The 22,007-nt window shown below is 47.7% G+C and overlaps 1 protein-coding gene across 2 annotated transcripts in view; it reads left to right on the forward strand.

Annotated features, from left to right (window-relative positions):
- cog6 (component of oligomeric golgi complex 6) overlaps positions 1 to 22,007 on the forward strand; it is a 165,869-nt gene that overhangs the window by 97,986 nt on the left and 45,876 nt on the right. For both annotated transcript variants that reach the window (XM_070892386.1, XM_070892385.1), the window contains exons 5-6: positions 21,267 to 21,378; positions 21,470 to 21,552. In XM_070892386.1, the coding sequence (XP_070748487.1) occupies positions 21,267 to 21,378; positions 21,470 to 21,552 (195 nt within the window). The remainder of the gene's footprint in view (positions 1 to 21,266; positions 21,379 to 21,469; positions 21,553 to 22,007) is intronic.

The raw sequence follows: 22,007 nt of genomic DNA on the forward strand, positions 1-22,007 counted from the left end.
GCTGAAAGCTCACTCTGCACTGAGCATGGTTCAAATGTGGGACATTCCTAGTCAGTGAAACACCATGTGGTGCCTTTATGCTTGGAACTGTATTGATCATGATGGTAGCTTTCTCTGCAGGAGGGTAGCAAGTGCATTCTGTTGTTTGATACTGCGGCATAGCAATCAGAAAAATCCCAGCTTCAATACATAACCAGCATTACCTGAACGCACACAGGATAGTAATAAGAAACTATATTTGACTTCAGTGGCCCATGGGCGAAAAAAGGCAAAATCTGCCAGATTCATGGGGGCCGACGTTCAGGGTCTTGCTAAGGCCCGTTACCGCCCGTTTACGGCGGCCATGTGGCGGAATCCAATGGCCGCCGCTTTGCTGTCAACTGGCTCCCTCAACCGAAATTTAGCATGGGAGGTTTTGCGGCGGTGTGCACTTCTGCCCCGATCAGCCGACATTCGTGGCGGTATGGGGCTTGCGGCAGTGATGACACGATCAAAATGCACACCGCTGTCGCTCCGCCCCCGAACCCATTTTCAGGATAAAAAGCCGGTCCGTTTATGGACTGTGCCCACCAGCTTTTTGGCTCGCTGCACTGTTGGAGACCGCCAGCTGGTGTGTTACAATCGGCTTTTTGTGCATCAGAATTTTTCGTCGATTTTTGTGGAACTTTTGAAAAATGGCAGCAGTGTTCTGAAACCTTTTGCTGAGTTATCAAACTCTTTCTCTCATTAGTTGTGGCCGGTGGGAATAATTCTCTGATCTGGATTGCAGGGTTCCCCAGGATGCAGGGGGCCATCGACTGTACACATGTTGGCTTGAGGGCGCCACAACTCCATCCTGAACTCTATCAACAGAAACCTCTCCTGAATGTTCACTTGGTGTGCGATCCTCGCAGTTGATGCCAGGTATCCAGGCAGCAGCCGTGATGCCTTCATCCAGTGCCAGAGCAGTGTTCCCGCCCTCTTCACCGGCTCTAACCAGGATTGTGGGTGGCTGCTTGGGGATAAGGGATATCCTCTGTACACTTGGCTGCTCACTCCACTTTGCAACTCCAGGACTGCGGCCGAGTATGCCTATAACAACGCTCATGTTGGGAACAGGTGCATCATTGAGCATTGCATTGGCATGCTAAAACAAAAGTTCCGTTGCCTGGACCGTTCTGGTGTCACATTACAGTACTCGCCTGAACAGGTCTTTATCTTTGTGGTCGTCTGCTGCATGCTGCATAACCTTGCTGTCATGAGTGGACAGCAGCTCGAGGCCGATCCAGCCATACCACCGCAGGAGGAGGAGGAGTATGCGTGTCCTGAGCCATCCAGGAGGCGTCATCGTCACCCCAACCCAGCAAGGGAAGTGCAGACACGTCTGATTGCTGCTCGATTACAATAATTTCATCCCCACATGACCCTTCAACTTCAACTTTCCATGACCATCTCATTGAGTGTCTTGATACATCATTGCCCGCCGTCACATTATACACCTGGCCATATATAGGTGCAAAAAATAAGGATTTAATACATAATCAATATCACTCCAAACAACAGAACAATAAACAGCGCAGAAAAGTTACATATATACATTATTTGCCACCCTTGTGCATTTCCATATAACCCCCCTTACGCGTGCCCACCCTACTACTGAGCCTCAGTATTTCCTCTGTGGCTGCCTCGTGGGTCTGAGAAGGCTGCTGTGTTCCCTGCGTGGAAGCCGCAGTCCTCGACTAGCTTTGGGCCTGAAAGGGCCGGCTGCAGACTGGTCAGCACCCTCCGGGGGAGGGTTCAGCCAGGCTTGCCTCGGGAGAGGCCATGCGTGGAGGCACTGGCGGAGTGACAGGTCTGGGGCCAGGAATGCTGCGATCCTAAGGGAGCGCGTCATCCTTATCCTGGCCCGAGGAGCCCGAGTCACTCACCGGGGCGGCATGACACCGCCACCACCAATCTGAGGGAGCTCAGGTCGGTGCTGTGGCGCCACACCGGAAGGTCCCCCGTGTCCCATGGTGGACCCAGCCGCGAAGGCAACACTGAGGTGTTGGGTGGCATCGAGCTGAGACTGCATGAGAGAGAGCAGCCCCATTCCCAAAGCCACCAGATATGATAGCACTTAGGTGCTCTGTGGACTGTTGCACAGAGTGCATATGAGCATTCTGAGTTTCCAGGGCCGCAGCCATCCTCTTCAAACCAGCACCGATAAGCTCGTTCCCTTGCACCTGTGCTGAAGTGGCAGCTGCCACATCACCTGTGAGTTGCGGCCTCACAGCTGGATCTGCACGGTCCCTCTGGGAGTCCTTCATCGCCTGCACACTGGCAATGGTGGGCTCCATGGAGTGCGCAGAGCTGTCGACTATGTGGGAGGTGCACTCCTCCACGCTCCTCATCACTTCAGACAGCCTCTCTGGCACCCTTGCCAGTGCCCCCAACATCTGGGAATGCATGGCCTCAACATCAATGGTATCGTCTGAGTCCTCCTGAGTAGAACTCCGGTGCGCACTCCGCCCCCCGCAGAGATGGCACATGAGGTTGCCTCGCCCCGTTACCATGTTGCAGCCCGCTAGGCCCCAGTGCAACACCCAGTGCAGACCCCTGTACTATCTGGACTAGATCGGACCACGCACTCCCAGCATCTGAGCTGGCGCGTATGAGTGGAAGCAGTGATGCGGTGCTGCCAGCAGTGTCTTTCTCTTCCTCATCACTGAGGTCCCCAAAAGATGGAGTGCGCTCCAGGGTGTCAGCAAGGCTGGAAAACTGTGTCCTCAATGCTGTCAAAATGCTCATCTCTCTGGTTCTCATCAAGGGTCCCCTCCAGGGGGCAGGTAGAGGATTGACGCACAGAGCCTGCAATGAGGACATTTTCAGAAGGAATGGCACAGTGTGCGCTGTCGCTTTCATGGAGGGATAGCATTAAAGGAAGGCCTTCACTTACCCATGCTGCCCACATTGGCATCGCCAGTACCGGAGGCCACAGCAGGGGGTGGGGGGTGGAGGGGGCTCATCTGCAAGCATAAATGGGAGAAGGGCTGCCGTGAGTGGGAGGTGGGGAATTTACACATGGCGCCGACAAGTAGCACACTTTCAGAGGCAAAGGCACAGTAGGTGCTGGAGCATTCAGGGAGATATAACATTAAAGAAGAACCTACACTTACCCTCATCGGCATCGCCAGTGCCGTGGGCCACAGCAAAGGCACCATGTCTACCGATGAGCGCCTCGACCCTCACCACCAGCCCTCCTTTGCTCCATGCAATTTATGAGCAAGTTTGGCCTGCAAAACAAAGAATGGTTGGTTTGTAGCACCGTGATGATGCATCAGAAATGAGAGCACAAATGTATGTTCCTGACATGTAGCTGTAAATGTGAGATGAGAGGGCCTCTATTGCGAACACACACGCACATATATGTATATGCATATGTGTGTGTGTGTGTATCATCAGCAATGAAATGCTGCATCAGTGACTAAAGAGTGAAGGTGGGAAATAAGAGAAGGATGAAGGAGAGGCTCGCAGATGGAAGGTGAGCATTTGGTGGAACAGGTACTCCCTTTAATCAAATGAATGATGTCGTTCAGCCTTTTTCTACATTGGGTCGCTGTCCGATTATAGATGGAGGTCCCCAACACCTCGACTGCGATCTCCCTCCAGGCATTACTGAACACTTGTCGAGTTGGTCTCCCCGCGTCTGGGTACAGGACTCGCCTCCGTCCCTCGATTTCCAGCTTGTCGTCGGAAAATTGCGTTGCCCTTCTTCCTGCAGCAGCACCAGCCATCCTTGAACATAACTCCTTCCCTCTTCAGGGCCTAGCTGCAAACCCGGGCCTTTAAGAAGGCCAGTGAGCAGCTGGCTCGTTGGCTGGAAATCACCATGAGGATGGATTTCCCCGTGTGAATACCGCCCCAATCAACCCACCCACACTGCTGCAAAGTATCAATTCTGAAGGGCTATTAGCACTGGAGGCCTTTTTTTCCCCCAAAAAGCTGAATTTGGATCCATTGGCCACCGCAACCAACTAATCTTGGGACAAAGGCGGTAATTGCGGCAGCTTTCTGTCAACAGTGAATTTCGGCCCCATGGTCTTTATTACTATCTTACCAGATGTGTGTAAGACGTTTTACTCTTAAGTTCTTTCTTTTTTTCTCATATATCTTTAGTTTTATTCCCAAAATAATTTATTTGGAGGAAGAGGGTGAAAGAATAATATAAGTGCGAGTTAATGGGATTCTTAGGTCCGTTTTGTACATTGCACTGGAGAGCAAGGGATAGCACATAAGATCAAAATGTGTTAAGCCATTTTAATTCTTACGTGCTTCCTTTTTGTAAACTTGTGTTGCCAGTAAGGATCTACATTTACACACTCTAGATTATCACTCATGTAAACATCTAGAATGGCAATGCAATTGCAAATGCAAGATAGGCATTAAACTTTATCAGGCACGTGTGTGGTGATCAACTCAGAAAATAAATTTGTAATCTCTAATGGCATTGTGGGAGCACTTTCATTGCAGCACTTCAAGAAGCCTGCCCACTACCACCTTCCCAAGGGCAACTAGGGATGGGCGATGAATGCTGGCCTTGCTTGAGAATGAGTAATTATAAAAATAAATCTGTTGATACAGCATCCTTAATTACATTTTGCTAGAAGGGGGAATGCATAAACCACCAAGTTTGACCTAAAGTGATTTGATAGTGATCGTCTGGCTCAGAGCAGCCGTGTCCTTATTAACTGTGCACACCTGCCCTCCAGCAGATGTTGCTGGGTAGCATTTGGGAGCTTTACACTCTGGTGCTTTCATATTGCACCAACGTGATGGCAAAAAGTTCACAAGCTAAATCCTAGAAAATTATATATAGTTGGAAAATTTAAATAAAAATATTTCTATCTCGATTCTAGAACTTTTCTTTGGATTTGAAAACATACCTAAATCTTAGTAGGTGGCTCATTCGGAATCGTATAGGCCTAATGGTGTGCATTATCGCTGTATTCATTGTACTTATAATAATTGGTGTACATTCAGGAACATGTAATGGGGAAATTTTTGTGTTGTACTAATCTTCAGGTCAAATCAAATTTTTTCTTTCTTATATAATTAATTTCTCTTTCCTTTCCCCTCGGATTATCCCATTATTTCAGTATTTATATCTGCATGCAAGGCTTTCAATATAAGGCCTATACCATTGCAACAAAAAAAATTCAATTCTCGCTTTTATCTCATACTGTTATTTCCAGCTTCTGTCATTTGGCCCGGATATTGTGGTCAGCGGCGAAGGAACGGCACTTGCCATTCATTCCGCTTACAACTGCCCACAGACTGTTCTTTGGCTTTTGCGCGGCAATTTACAGTAATTAGAGATCCATTTCAGCACGGTGCTTTCTCCAAGGGATCTGGGACCTGTGCGAAGAGTGCAAACAACTGCGTGTTTCTTCAACAAATCCGATTGAAGAATCCTCACTAAGACGTACAGTCTAAACCCGGAAGCATAAATTAGAATATTTAATTAAATGTACAGAACAACGACTTGTATTTATATAAAGCAAAATAAAGAAAGCGAAAGAAAGATGGGATTAAGTGAGAGATAAAAGAAATGTTTGTAATTCTTTTTAAATCTACAATACTTAAAATCTGAAGGAATTAACTGCATATTTGCCCACGCCAGAGGTTGCTGTCCAAATTACTCCATAATAACGGAGAACGCTGATGGTCTCTCCGGTATTCCTATCGCAAAATCCGGGCCATTGTCTCTTCTAGTTCAGAAATTTTTAGAACAATTTAGCCTCAAAACTTTTGCATACTAATCAAATGTAAGAGATTTGCAGACTAATATGTCAAACTCAGAGCAATCTATAGCGTTACATTCTTGGAGTGCGGTCTTAAAATACCAAGTTAAACTTCAGACAAAATCACAATGAACTAGGGTCAGTACTTTCTCTGGCACTGAAAATTTACTTTCTTGTTGAGGGCAAAGTCGCTTTTATTTGTTATACTTCGAGGCACCTGGGTGATAATCCCAAATTTTTGTATTGTGCAAAAGGAGAAAGAACGCCCAGTGTTAACAACAACTCCAGAATGAGTGCTCTCACACTCAAGTTCTATTGCCTTGGAAACTATTATAATTGTGGCTCTCTGGCTCCACTGGGTTCCTCCCGGGAATATAAAGCAGGCTTGTGTGCCAGCTCCTTTCCTGTGCAGGGGCGGTATTTCTGTCTCGAGTTCCCATGTTCTGCACGTTTTTGTTTATGTATGAGGAGCAGACTATGAATGGCGGGTTTGTCTTCATAGAAGGATGTCATTTTAATGTGACTGCAGTACCTTTGAAAACCTGCTGAACTGTTAAAATGTATTTTTGGCAAAAAGAACAGAGAATTGAGTATTTACTTTTGGTGTTCAAACACAGTTAGAAGGCGGAGTCAAAAGATAATTTTTTTAAAGTTTAAGAAGCTTTCTTTGGTTAATATGATACGAAAGGATATTTGTTTCTGCTAATTATATCAAGGTATCTGTTCTTCATTAATTTCCACATAGATTGTGTAAGAACAAATTCTAAATGCTGAAATGTGCCTTCGTGGGATCCACGAACAAAATGACTGAGGTGGCTGAGATGTCCTAATTGTATTTTGTTTTCATTTATGATTAGAGAAAAAGATGTTCTGTTAATCTGATTAGTTTTTAAAGCCAGTCTGGGCAAAATAAATCTTTGTAGCTCAGCCTTTTGTAGTATCTATGTTGGCTCATGTTCAAGTTTTCTGATTGGTTTAATTTAAGCTGAGCTTTGTGATTTGTTTTTCATCGTAGTAACAGTAAACTGATCAGATAATAGGAGGGAAAATGGTCTCCCTTAGCTGCCCTAAGAGTGCCCTGTTCCAGTTTCTGTAGTCAGTCCAGCAAACTTAATGAAGGAAAGAGATAAATCACAACTAACCTTCATAGTACTTTCCAGCAAGTTCGTGATACCTTCATCACCAGCAAAGCCTTAGCCCTAATTTGTTCCTCATTCCTCTTGTATTTCACTTTGTAATGCCTGGACCCTTCGCTGTCGCTTGCTGCGGCCCTGGCTCAGGCCCTGCCTCAGGCCTATCCACCTCTTAAGGGGCTCAATTTTGCCCAAGCCCGTTTTCTGGTGTATTGCCAGAGTTACGCCGGCTTTTTAGGTCCAAAAATGCGCAAGAAATTATTGTACTATCTTTCCCCGATCTTTATACTGCAATCCACAGCGTGGCCATTTGCCTTGGGGGGGTGGTGGGGGGGGGGGGGGCGCGGGCGGGGAGAGCCTGCTGTCTACACCAAAAAACGCACGCCTTCTGCACATGCGCGGGATAAAAAACTTACATTTTTGACGTTGCTGCACTGGACACGCATGCGCAGTCCAGCTCCGAGTTGGCAATCACCCATTTATATATAGTTGTGTGTGTGTGACAGAAGGAGTGCTTTGTGTCTGTTAGAGCATTGGAAAAATCTCAGCTGCATGCAGAAGGAGTGCTGTGTGTGTCTGAGAGCATTGGAAAAATTGTAGCTGCAGTAGTACAAGATGCAACGCGGACCAAGGACCAAAAATTTCTTGCTGGAAGAAGTGGAGACACTAGTTACTGTGATTGAGAACAGATGGCAGGAGCTGGATACCAGCAGAGGTCACATAAGAGTTCCATCAAAAGAAACGAAGAAACGCTGGAACCAAGTTGCAGAAGATTACAGCGCAGTGGTGAACACCAAAAGATCTGGAAGCCAGTGTAAAATGAAATGGCAGGACCTTGGTCAAGTAGTTAGTGTAAGAAATATTTTCATTTATTCAATGCAATTGTAAATGTGACCAGCTGTATGTGTCCCACCCAGCAGAAATACACCCTCTCTAAAAAGTTGCATTTTCATCTTTGCAGAGGAAAGTGGCACACAACAAAAGGGAAAGAACTCAAACAGGAGGAGACCCGGCAAATGTGCATCCACTGACACCCTTGGAAGAGAGAGTCGCTGCTTTGATGGGTCCCGCCTGGAGAAAAACAATCAGCACTGCACAAGCTGGGCCCACACTTGAGGGAGAGGGCAAGTCCTGCAAATTCATCGTGGCCCTTCAAATCAACCTGCTGCCTGGCCTGCTATATGTGAGCCTACTCATGCCACCCATCCTGCCCCCATCTCTGCTGCAAACCATATTTTGCAGAACTTGAGACCAATTCTGAAGATGCAGAAGAAGATTCAGACGCGGACGAGCCTGAAGAGGAGAACATCTTCCAATCCCACCCTCCAGACCAAGAACATGGAGGGTGCGAGGGAATGGAGCTGGATGAAGCTCCCACTGTTGTACTGACTTTGGAGGAAGTGCCGCTCATAGAGTTGACAGCCCCTTCCGTGACTAGTGGTTTGAGTGTTGGTGGGATTTTCCATGGTTTCACACCTTCTGAGGTTGCGGGTCCCAGTGGTGTGGTGCAGCGAGGCACACCCAGGGCTCCACCTTCCGAGGTTGCAGGTCCCGATAGTGAGGTGCAGCAAGGCACACCAGGGCCCCACCTTCCGAGGTTGCGGGTTCCAGTATTGGGGTGTGAGGGGAAGGAGAGCTTGACCACGCTCTCCTGAGATGCAGGATGTAACAGATGTGGTTCAGATGATGTCATTGAGTGCGGAGAGCATTGACCTTACCCAATCACTCCTGGACACCATCAGTGGGGTGACTGATGAGGTAGCGCAACTGTCGGGAGAAGTAACAACACTCGCCGGGACCATCAGTGAGGGAATAGTGTCCATGAGGGAGGGAATGTCAGAGGTAGTACAAACAACGTCACTGGGCATGAGGGAGAGAGTGTCAGATGTAGTGCAAACCACGACACTGGCACTGAGTGAGGGAATGTCAGAGGTAGTACTGGCCATTAGGGAGGGAATGTTGCAGTCCGCTGAGATACTGTCAGGGTGCATGAGGGAGGGCATGTGTGAGTTAGCTGCTGCAATAAGGGAGCATGCCCAGACCCTGCGCCCATTGACAGAATCAACTGTCACTCCCACTGCAATCCCCACACCAGCCTCTGAAGAGCCCCAAGCCGGACCCTCCAACTTGCTGCCTGATGCTGGCGCCCCTCCCCCATCATCAAGAGGTGCTCAGTACCCAAGATGTTAGAAGGAATAAGCTTGGTACCAAGCCCAAAATCACTGCACCACCGCCTGTGGGCAGGGATGGCAGAGAGTCTAAGACCAAGCGCAGCGGGCGGTGTCTCACTCTGGGATAAGAGATGGGTGCAGCCTTTCTTTGCTGCTGCTGTTATTATTGTTACTGTTGTAACTGTTCTCAAATTAAAAGTTTTTTGTAAGTTATGTAAATTTGCAAGTTTTTAAGTGATCTTAAAGAGTGATATTAAAGTAAAGTTTGATAGAAGAATAATTTTATTAAAGTTATGTACATTGTAAACTTTTGAATAAAATATATTTTACATTAAAACTGAATCATGTTCCATTAACACAGCACAACATAACATTATGGAACAGCTCCAAACAATAAACATGGTCCATGTGGAATAATTGTCGCTGAGCCTTCAGGCAGCAAAGCGTTCATGGATGAACTGCTGGCGCAAGGCTAGAGCAATCGTTAAAGGAGCACGCTGACCCGCCCTCCTCCGCCGTCGTGCCCGGCCTCAGGCACTTGTATGGCTTCCTCATCCTCGTCATCCTCCTTCTCCTCCCCCTCCTCCTCCTGCTCGTCACCTGCATCTTCCATATCATTATCATCAGTCACTCTCACCGCAGGTGGGTCTTCCACTACCAGGTGCTGTTGCCTCATGATGGCTAAGTTATGCAGCATGCAGCACACAACAATGAATTGACCGACAATCTCAGGGGAGTACAGCAAGTAGCCTCCGGAATGGTCCAGGCATCGGAAACGCTGTTTCAATATGCCAATGGTTCTCTCAATAATTCTGCGGGTCGCAATGTGCGACATGTTGTATTCACGGTCAGCTTCCGTCCAGGTTACACGTAGGGGCGTCATGAGCCAGGTGGCGAGGCCGTACCCTTTGTCTCCCAGTAGCCAGCTCTGCCCTTCTGGCTGATGTTCAAACACGGTAGATATAAAGCTGTCGCGTAGGATGAACGCATCATGAGTGCTGCCAGGGTATCTTGCATCGACTGACATGATGCAATGCATGTCATCACACACGAGCTGCACATTAATGCAGTGGAAGCCTTTTTTATTCCTGTGCATCTCGGAATCCTGCAAAGGTGCTCACAAGGCGATGTGGGTACAATCATTACAACCCTGTACCTTTGGGAAGCCAGCAATCCGGGAGAAGCCCACAGCCCTATCATGGATTGCTTGGGCGGTCATGGGGAACTTGAAGTCAGTTCTCCGCGCATACAGTGCAGCCGTCACCTGGCGAATGGAGACATGTGTTGCATGCTGAGAGATGGTGCACATATCTCTAGTTGTAGCTTGAAGCAATCCGGAGGTATAGAATGAAAGTGCAGCTGTAACCTTCACTTCAACTGATAAAGCAGTCCTCCTGACGCTTCTTGGCTGCAGGTCTGGTTTCATCCACTCACAGATCTCACGGACAACTTATTTGCGGAAACGCAACCTTCTGCATCACTCAGGTATAGGTACGAGCGCCTGTCTCGATATACTCGAGATGGGTAAGGCCTCCTGCCCAGTACCCTACGGGCTTTGATGTTCCTGATTCGATGAGCTCGAATCAATTGTCACCTACATCGCACCATGATGCAGGACACTCGCACAAGGTATGGCATTGTCAGTATTGCCCCCATACTTAAAGTTAATCTTTCAAAGAAATTCAAAATGGCAGGAAAGCAGGCAGCACCAGTTTGCAGTTCTCTCTCTTCCCAAGGTCTGCATGGATGGACCACACCCAAAGATCTTGTGTCTTCTCCTCTCTTTTACCCCCCTCCCCCACCTTGAGTCTTGTGACCTCTCTCTCCCTCCCATTCCCCCGGGCACCAAGCCTTCTGATCAGCTGTCTCCGACCCTGGCCTCGAATGAGTGCCTTCCCGCTCCGCTCCCCGCCCCTAGCCCAGGCCGAAGGGCTTGCAGGTCCGTCTGCTCCCTCTTTCTCCAACCCTCTCCTGGCTCTGAGTGAGTGCCTTCCCAGTCTGCACCGCTCCCTAGCCCAGGCCAAAGGGCTTGCCGGTCCGTCCGTTCCCTCTCCCGCCAACCCTCTCCTGGCCCCGAGTGAGTGCCGGTCCCGGTCTTCTCCGCTCCCTACCCCTAGCCCAGGCTGAATGGCCTCCGATTTACTTACCTGCGCCAATTTCTTTAATTCTCCGCAAAGGTTTTCTGGAGAGGCCACATACGCTGGCCTAAACAGAAATGGAGTAACTATCAGCTGGCCAAAGTTCACTAAATGGCCAGAATTGGTTACGCCCCCTTTGGATGAAAAAAAAAGTACCTAAAAAAAAATCGTAACTAAATGAGTTACGTTGGTGCAAATTGATTGGGGAAACTGTGGATTTTTAAGTTAGACCAGAAAAAGCAGCCAGTACCAAAAAAACGGCATAAATCACTGGGAAAGAGTGAAAGGTCTCCACTCTTTCATCCACAAGCAACATCATGGATGTGATGATGAACCTTCTGAAATGATGACATTCCAGAACTGTTGTTTTTTTTATATTTTTCTGACCACACCACACTGCACAAACATAATTTGTTCGTGTGGAGATTGCTGCGCACGATGTGGTCTCCTCTACATTAGGGAGACCATGCGCAGATTGGGTGACCGCTTTGCAGAACTCCTTCGTTCAGTCCGTAAGCGTGACCTCATGCTTCCGGTTACCTGTCACTTTAATTCTCCGCTCCACTCCCACTCTGACCCCTTCATCCTCGGCCTCCAACACTGTTTCAACGCAAGCTCGAGGAACTGCACCTCATCTTTCGTTTAAGCACTTTACAGCTTTCTGGACTCAACTTCAAGTGCAACAATTTCAGACCTTATCCTCTGCCCATATTTTTTTTCCCCTTTCCTTCCTTTTTTACGACCTACTTTTTTTTCTCTTTCCCATGGCAGCTTGTGATTCTGCCATTCATCTAGACTCATCTTTTGTTTCCTAACTTCTGCCATTACCATCTCATTTTTGCACATCATCCATTTTGTCTCTTAAATCACTCCTGCCTTCTACCCTATCACAGACTTTCCCTTTTGTTCTTTCTTCCTCTCCCCCTTTCATTGCCCCTACACTTCCTTAAGAACCGGTTACATCGCAAACTTTTCCAGTTCTGACGAAGGTCACAGACCCGAAACGTTTCTCTGTTTCTCTCCACAGATGCTGCCTGACCTGCTGAGATTTCCAGCGTTTTCTGTTTTCATTTCAGATTCCAGCATCAGCAGTATTTTGCTTTTGAACCAACATAGACTGTTTAAGTCAACTATCCTGTCTCCATGTTGTAACTTCTAAATATTCCATTCCCCAACTGAGAAGGCAGGAAGAAGATTTGCTCCCTGGCTTCTATGACTGTCGTACAATAACCAGCTAGGAGGTTAATGAAAACACCTCAAATAGCCCAACAAAAATCTGTATGAGAAATTGTAGGTGTAAACCTGGTTTTATCATTCAATGTAGCAGTGCTTGGCATCCAAAATTCATTAAGAATTCAGGAAAGACCAACACTTATTTAGCATTCATCCAAAGTTTCCAGTCAGATGTGTCTTGTAGATTTGAGCAATAGTGTGTTAATTGATTGGATATCTCATTATGCTGTTCATATTTTGAATCTATATAGCAGGGTTTCCACCAGCATATAAGATTTTGGGCGATTCAATATTAAAATCATAGTGTTCTACAGTGACTTATAGCTGATTGTCGTAAAAGATTTTTTTTATTGGATTCTCAGGAAAGTATATTCATTTTTTACGAAGCTATCATACGTATATGTGTACAGTCACACCTATATTTTTGAAGCTATGATACACAGGTGTGCATTCACATATATCCTGAAGTCATTGCATGTTTTGTAGTACACAAGTTTCCACAAGAAAAAAAACGGGCGCCCCTCCGAGCTGGGTGCCCGTTTTTCGCGCCTAAAACAGCGCCTAAAAAAATCCTCGGTAGTCTGCACCTACTGACAGGTCCTCAGGCCCTTGGCGCAGTCAGCACAAGCTGTGGGGGGGCGGAGCCAGGTCCCGGCGCTGAAAACAGTGCCGGGACCTCTGCACATGCGCGCTACAGTCGGCACGCAAGTGCAGTAGCTCCAGGCGCCGAACTGTGTGGGAGGGGCCCGAAGCACGCAGCCCCTAGCCCTGACCCAATGGCCTCACTGGGGCTCCTCCTACGGCCAGCTCCTGCTCCCCGCCTGACCAGACCCGACACTCGCTCTCCCCACCCCCACCCCCCCGCCGACCAGACCCGACCCGACACCCGCTCCCCCCCGCCCCCGCCCCGACACCCGCTCCCCCCCTGCACCGACCCGACACCCGCTCCCCCCCCCCCCCCCCGACTGACCCGACCCGCGCTCCTATTCCCCGATCCGCGCTCCTATTCCCCGATCCGACGCCCCCCCCCTCTCTCTCTCCCTCCCCCTCCCTCCCTCCCTCTCTCTCTCCCTCCCTCCCTCTCTCTCTCCCTCCCCCTCCCTCCCTCCCTCTCTCCCCTCCCTCTCCCTCCCTCTCTCCCCCTCCCTCTCCCTCCCTCTCTCCCCCTCCCTCCCTCCCTCTCTTCCCCTCTCCCTCCCTCTCTCCCTCTCCCTCCCTCTCTCCCTCCCCCTCTCTCTCTCTCTCTCTCTCTCTCTCTCCCTCCCCTCTCTCTCTCTCTCTCTCTCCCTCCCTCCCTCCCTCTCTCTCCCCCTCCCGCTCAGCGGCACGAACGGCTGCAGAATTCTCCCTGGCTGAAGCACTTTCACACAGGTAGGAAGATGGTTTATTTAATCTTTTCGTGGCTTATAAATGTTTATTCAGGTTGGATTTATTTGTATAATATTTGTAGAAGTATAAATAAGGATTTATTGTCGAATTTAATGAGTTCCCTTCCCCCCCACCTCGTTCTGGATGCCTAATTTGTAACCTGCGCCTGATTTTTTAATGTGTAGAACAGGTTTTTTCAGTTCTACAAAAATCTTCACTGGCGCCATTCTACTTTAGTTTGGAGTACATTTTCACTGTGGAAACTTTCAAATCAGGCGTCAGTGGCCGGACACGCCCCCTTTTGAAGAAAAAATTCTGTTCTAAACTAGAACTGTTCTACCTGACTAGAACTGCAGAAAAAAAAAGTGGAGAATTGCGATTTCTAAAATAGTCCGTTCTCCGCCAGTTGCTCCTAAAAATCAGGCGCGAATCATGTGGAAACTTGGGCCCTTTATGAGAGCATACACTCCCATATATAATTTATAAAGTCACTGCGCATCCTGCGGAAGGAATGTATCACTATTTCAGGATATCTGCACTGGGAGGGACGGGGGGGGGGGGGGTGCAAAGAGGCTGTTTTTTAAAAATTTGTTGCGGGATGTGGGCATCGCTGGTAAGGCCAGCATTTATTGCCCATTCTTAATTGCCCTTGAGCCGCCGCCTTGAACCGCTGCAATCCTTGTGGTGAGGGAACTCCCACAGTGCTCTTAGCGAGGGAGTTCCAGGATTTTGACCCAGCGACGATGAAGGAACGGTGATATACTTCCAAGTCTGGAAGATGTGTAACTTGGCCAGCTGCCTATGTCCTTCTAGGTGGTAGAGGTCGTGGGTTTGGGAGGTGATGCTGAAGAAGCCTAGGTGAGTTACTACAGTGCATCTTGTAGATGGTACACACTGCAGCCATGGTGCGCCAGTGGTGGAGGGAGTGAATGTTGAAGGTTGTGGATGGGATGCCAATCAAGCGGGCTGCTTTGTCCTGGATGGTGTCGAGCTTCCTGAGTGTTGGAGCTGTACTCATCGAGGCAAGCGGCGAATATTCCATCACACTCCTGACTTGTGCCTTGTAGATGGTGGAAAGGCTTTGGGAAGTCAGGAGGTGAGACACTTGCTGCAGAATACCAAGCCTTTGCCCGCTCTTGTTGCACGGTATTTATGTGGCTGGTCCAGTTAAGTTTCTGGTCACTGGTGACGCCAGGATGTTGATTGGGGAGGGGGTGGGGGGGGGGATTCAGCGATGGTAATGTCTTTGAATATCATGGGGAGGTGGTTAGACTCTTGCTTGTTGGAGATGGTCATTGCCTGGCACTTGTCTGGCGCGAATGTTATTTGCTACTTATCAGCCCAAGCCTGAATGTCTTCCAGGTCTTGCTACATACGGGCATGGTGTACTTTATTATCTGAGGAGCAGCCAAAGGAACTGAACACTGTAATCATCAGCGAACATCCCCACTTCTGACCTTATGATGGTGGGAAGGTCATTGATGAAGCAGCTGAAGATGGTTGGGCCTAGGACACTGCCCTGAGGGAACTCCTGCAGCAATGTCCGAGGGCTGGGATGATTGATCTCCAACAACGACAACCATCTAACCTTGTGCTAGGCATGACTTCAGCCAGTGGAGAGCTTTCCACCTGACTCTTATTGACACTCAATTTTACTGGGGCTCTTTGATGCCACACTCTGTCAAATATTGCCTTGATGTCAAGGGCAACCATTCTCACCTCACCTCCGGAATTCAGCTCTATTGTCCATGATGGGACCAAGGCTGTAATGAGACCTGCAGCTGAGTGGTTCTGGCGGAACCCAAACTGAGCATCAGTACGCAGGTTATTGGTGAGTAAGTGCCTCTTTGTAGCACTGTCGACGACACTGTCCATCACTTTGAGATTAGACTGATGGGGTGGTAATTGGCCAGATTGGATTTGTCTTGCTTTTTGTGGACAGAACATACCTGGGCAGTTTTCCACATTGTCGGGTAGATGCCAGTGTTGTAGCTGTACTGGAACTGCTTGGCTAAAGGCACGGCTAGTTCTGGAGCACAAGTCTTCAGCACGACAGCCGTGATGTTGTCAGTGCCCATAGCCTTTGCTGTATCCAGTGCGCTCAGCCGCTTCTTGACATCCCATGGAGTGAATCGAATTGGCTGAAGACTGGCTTCTGTGATGGTGGGGGCCTCAGGAGGAGGCCAATATGGATCATCCACTCGGCACTTCTGGCTGAAAATGGTTGCAAACGCTTCAGCCTTGTCTTTTGCACTTGTGTGCTGGGCTCTGCCATCATTGAGGATGGGGATATCATGGAGCCTGCTCTTCCTGTTTGTTGTTTAATTGTCCACCACCATTCACGACTGGATATGACAGGATTGCAGATCTTTGATCTGATCCGTTGATTGTGGGATCACTTAACCCTGTCTATAACATGCTGCGTCAGCTATTGTGTTGCAGCTTCTCCAGGTTGGTACCTCATTTACAGGTACGCCTGGTGCTGCTCATAGCATGCTCTTCTACACTCTTCATTGAACCAGGACTGGTTCCGTGGCTTGATGGTAATGGTAGAATGAGGGATATGCCAGGCCCTGAGGTTACAGATTTGGTGGAATACAATTCTGCTGCTGCTGATGGCCCACAACGCTTGAGATGCTAGATCTGCTCTGAATCTATCCCATTTAGCATGGTGGTAGTTCCATACGCTACGATGGAGGATGTCTTCAGTGTGAAGATGGGACTTCGTCTCCATAATGACTGTACGGTGATCACTGCTACCAATGCTGTCATGGACAGATGCATCTGCGACAGGTAGATTGGTGAGGATGAGGTCAAGTAGGTGTCTCCCTTCGTATTGGTTCTCTCACCACCTGCTGCAGGCACAGTCTGGCAGATAGTGCTTCCGAGCTCGGTCAGCTCGGTTAGTAGTGGTGCTACCGAACCACTCTTGATGATCGACACTGAAGTTCCCCAGCTAGAGTGCCCTTGTTACTCTGAGTGCTTCTGCGAAGTGGTGTTCAACATGGAGGAGTACTGATTCATCAGCTGAGAGAGGGCGGTCGGTTGTAATCAGCAGGAGGTTTCCTTGCACTTGCTTGACCTGAAGCCATGAGTAAATGTTGAGGACTCCCAGGGCCATTCCCTCCTGACTGTATACCACTGTGCCACCACCTTGGCTGCCGGTGGGACAGGACATACCCAGGGATGGTGCTGGAGGAGTCTGGTACATTGGTTAAAAGGTATGATTCTCTGAGTATGACTAAGTCAGGCTGTTGCTTGACTTGTCTGTGGGACAGCTCTCCCAATGTTGGCACAAGTCCCCAGATGTTAGTGTGGAGGACTTTGCAGGGTTGATCTGGGCTGGGCGTGTCCATAGTCAGTGTCGAAGTCAATGCCGGGTGGTCTGTCCAGTTGTATACTTATTACTGTTTTCTGTAGTGGTTTGTTAGAACTGAATGGCTTGTTAGACCATTTCAGAGGGTAGTTAAGAGTCAACCACATTGCTGTGGGTCTGGAGTCACATATAGGCCAGACCAGGTAAGGGCAGCAGATTTCCTTCCCTAAAGGACATTAGTGAACCCGATGGGTTTTTACGACAATCCAGTAGTTTCATGGTCACTGTTACTGACACACTTTTTATTCCAGATTTTATTTTAAAATTTAACTGAATTTAAATTCCACAGCTGCCGAGGTGGGATTTGAACTCTCGTCTCTGGATTAATGATTTAGATGAAGGAATTGAGTGTAATATCTTCAAGTTTGCAGATGACACTAAACTGGGTGGTGGTGTGAGCTGTGAGGAGGACACTAAGAGGCGGCAGGGTGACTTGGACAGGTTAGGTGAGTGGGAAGATGCAGTATAATGTGGATAAATGTGAGGTTATCCACTTTGGGGACAAAAATACGAAGGCAGAATATTATCTGAATGGCGGCAGATTAGGAAAAGGGGAGGTGCAACGAGACCTGAGTGTCATGGTTGATCAGTCATTGAAAGTTGGCATGCAGGTACAGCAGGCGGTGAAGAAGGCAAATGGTATGTTGGCCTTCATAGCTAGGGGATTTGAGTACAGGAGCAGGGAGGTCTTACTGCAGTTGTACAGGGCCTTGGTGAGACCTCACCTGGAATATTGTGTTCAGTTTTGGTCTCCTAATCTGAAGGATGTTCTTGCTATTGAGGGAGTGCAGCGAAGGTTCACCAGACTGATTCCAGGGATGGCTGGACTGACATATGAGGAGAGACTGGATCAACTGGGCAATTATACACTGGAGTTTAGAAGGATGAGAGGGGATCTCATAGAAACGTATAAAATTCTGATGGGACTGGACAGGTTAGATGTGGGTAGAATGTTCCCGATGTTGGGGAAGTCCAGAACCAAGGGACACAGTCTTAGGATAAGTGGCAGGCCATTTAGGACTGAGATAAGGAGAAACTTCTTCACTCAGAGAGTTGTTAACCTGTGGAATTTCCTGCCGCAGGGAGTTGTTGATGCCAGTTCATTGGATATATTCAAGAGGGAGTTAGATATGGCCCTTCTGGCTAAAGGGATCAAGGGGTATGGAGAGAAAGCAGGAAAGGAGTACTGAGGGAACGATCAGCCATGATCTTATTGAATGGTGGTGCAGGCTCGAAGGGCCGAATGGCCTACTCCTGCACCTATTTTCTATGTTTCTATGTTTATTAGTCCAGGCCTCTGGATTGCTTGTCACGTAACTAAACCACTATTTAGCCCTTTGTTCTGGAGTTAGTTGGGTTTGTGCACGTTGGAGAGGTGCCCTGCATACTAGTGGTCTTGGTTAGGGTTGATGCTTCCTGTGGCTAGTTGGTGGGTTGCTGCACTGCGAGTGTAGCTGTTAACTGTTTGTGTGTTCTGTCTGTGCATTTCTACTTTGTTCTCTTAGCCTTGGAGAAAATGCGATGCAGGAGTAAAAAAAAATGGAAGCCGAAGTTTCCCTGGCTCCGTGGCTAAATGCACAATGTGGTGTGATAGACACTGTACAGGAAAACAAGTTTAATCCTTGAGCCGTTGGAGCAGTCTGCAGTTGGTATTCATGTCTCACCTAATGGGGAAAACGGTTGGCAGGGTTCTCACTCCTGTCTGCTATTCAGTGCCCCTGCTGAAAAATGTGCATGTGGATTTTGACAGAGAACAAAATTGGGCTTGGTTGTCAAGCTATGCAGTCTAATAACCTACAGGTACTCACTGTTTAGACTCACACATGAAAATTGGCGAGGTACTTGGGGTGGAGATAGAGGGAAGAAGTTGTCGACATCTGTATGAGTCATTGTCTTCAGTAGGCAAGGGGAGAAAATAGGGTGCTAAGTGAAGAAAAATGGGAACTGAGCATTGAAAGGCACCTCTCCAATTGAAACTCAAGCTTGCACTTACTGGTTAAGGTGATTTTATTGGTCGAGTAGCTGAATTTTGTTTAGGGAAAAAATTGGAGATGTGCTGATTGTTGCTGCCACCTATTGGATTCTTTGCAGTACTATCTAGTTACAAAATTGCACTATAAAGTGATAGGGTATTTACTGCCACGTTCCTGAAGGGTTCCTGTACACCGCCTTTTTAACTGCACGCTTTTCAAGGGTGATCCAGGTGCCTGCTACAGGTAGACATGAATATATTAAAATTGGGGTATGATGCAATTAGGACCCTGATGCCATTTTAACTCATCGTGGAAGCCCTGCTTAGTGTCTGACCCGTTATTACAATTTAGTGGGATTGATGTCTGATGACCACAGAAGCAATATTTAAAGCCTGCAGCTAAGTGGATCACAGGATCTTTGTTCTATTTGATTCCCAGGAGAGTTTCCAGGACCATTTTTCCTCACTTTATCACCCTCGGTAAGCTTTATCTGCTTATAATGGGTGCTAGTATTGTTTAATTTGGATGGATGAACACGGAGGAAGAAGAGCAGCAGCAATCAGCAGAAGCTGGGCCTATCAGAAGACAGCAGGCAAGGGGGTTACTCTTAAGAGGCCATACCCAGCACGTGGGATGTACAGGCCGACAGTCACTTTTCTTGGATCTATCTGAAGAGCGGTGCATCAGGAGGCTTGACTTCTCCAGGCAGGCTGTTGCATACCTGTGCAGCCTCCTGCAACGGGACCTGCTACCTGCTGGGCCAGGGGGACGATTCTTTGCCAATGGCTGTTAACCACAGCCCTTAATTTCTTTGCCATTGGCCCCTTTCAGTCAGCGACAAGGGACATCACCTGCATCTCCCAGTCTGCAGTACATAGCTGCAATATCTATTCAGACAAATTCTATATCAATGGCATACTGACAATGCAACAACAACAACTTGTATTTATATAGCACCTTTAACATAGTAAAACGTCCCAAGGCGCTTCACAAGAATGTTACAAAACAAAATTTAACACCGAACTACATAAGGAGAAATTAGAGCAGATGACCAAAAGTTTGGTAAAAGAGGTAGGTTTTAAGGAGCCTCTTAAAGGAAGAGAGAGGTAGAGAGGTTTAGGGACGCAATTCTAGAGCTTAGGGCCTAGGCAGCTGATGGCACGGGCACCAATGGTTGAGCGATTAATATCAGGAATTCTGAGTACTCGAGCCTATGAGAACCCAGCTGCAGTCTGTGGCATCTTGGCTGCTGCCAGGGCAGTCTGGCCCAGCTGACTTGCTGGCATCATGGTGTGTATTGATTGAGAGGGTGGTGAAGGAGCAGAAGTACTGACATCCTGAGTGAGGGCAACACTTAACACTCTCATCATACCACTGCCACTCCTGTGGGGCTGAGGCTCATCTCTTCCAGTGATATGCAGGAGAACAGACTTTAGAAGATGAGTATCTCCTTGAAAGCCCATATCTATTCAGTCCACCAATTTGTCCAAGGTGGATATCTGTCTCTCCAAGGTGGAGCCCAGAACCTACATGGATTGAACGAAGGAACAGGAGTAGGTCATTCAGCTCCTGGAGCCTGTTCCGAAGCTGTTTGAGCTTCCACCAAATCTGCAAAAGCTGGTGAACCCGGCCCTTATCAGTGATGTACTAGTTAAAGTGTTCATGTTGTAATAGTGAAACTGATTCTTTTTCCTTCGTACAGCTGCTGTATAAAAAAAATCATGGGATGCATTTAAACAAACAAATGAAATGATTTTATAATTAACTGAGCTTCCAAAACACAATATAAAAGCAAACATTAGCTCATGTAATGGAATGAAATTGTATGCAATTTGTATTGGAGATACCCACTATTTATACAGCCGACTGCCAGCCCCATCATTATCAATTCAGTTTGTCCACTATCTCCGCTTCAACTATAGTGGGTATACTGTTAACCAAGTTTACAGCAAATCATACATCAGTTTAGCAATGTCTGATGTGATCAAATTCTCTGCATTCCTGTGGTGTTCCAAGTTTGCCCACTCAGCTGAAGACTGGAAGTCATACTGCAAGCCTAAGCAGTCAAAAGTTATAATGATGCCCTCTGATCTTACTTTTTTTTCATTACAGTCAACGATTAGAAATCCGAGCCGAGGTGGCAGATGCCTTCTTGTCCAAGTTTCAACTAAAAGCAGATGAACTGAATATCCTCCGAGGTTCAAGAGAGGGACCGATCACCGAGGTAAACCACATGTCTTCAGCTTCCTATTCTGTAGCAGAAGCTTTGCATAGCACTCACAAAATTGTGCACATAATCTTTTATATGCTTTTAGGACTTCTTCAAAGCACTTAGAAAAGTGAAGCTAATTCACAGTGATGTCAAGATTCTGTTGCGAACAAACCAGCAAACTGCAGGGTAAGAAGCATTTTTAACTGTACCTCTACAGGAACCTTCTAATTTCCAACTGCTGTAACTTTTATAGTGAATTATGGGTTGAGTTGCGGAAGCAAGGAAAACAATAATAGACTTACATCTCTCGTGGCATTGTTCAAATGTAATCTTGGGTATAAGCTATGGAGTAGAGTATTTGGGAAAGGAACAGAGCCAATGGGCAATGAGTGGGAGAGCTGAGTGGCAGAACAACCATGGAGCTGGGTAACAGAGCAGTCCGATGGGAGCTGAAACAAGACTCAAAGCCTGAGCTGAAACAGGAATGAAACATTGTCAATTTCCTGTGAGATGGCAATTAACAGCAGGAAATTTCAGGGTCCAGGATGGACATGGTAAAGCAAAGTCAGAGAAGGAGGTGGCAGAGGGGCTAGTGGGGATGGGACTGAGAGGGGAAGTGTTCGTAGAGCTTGAGATGGGGG

This window comes from Pristiophorus japonicus, chromosome 10, assembly GCF_044704955.1.
Source record: "Pristiophorus japonicus isolate sPriJap1 chromosome 10, sPriJap1.hap1, whole genome shotgun sequence".
NCBI lineage: Eukaryota > Metazoa > Chordata > Chondrichthyes > Pristiophoridae > Pristiophorus > Pristiophorus japonicus.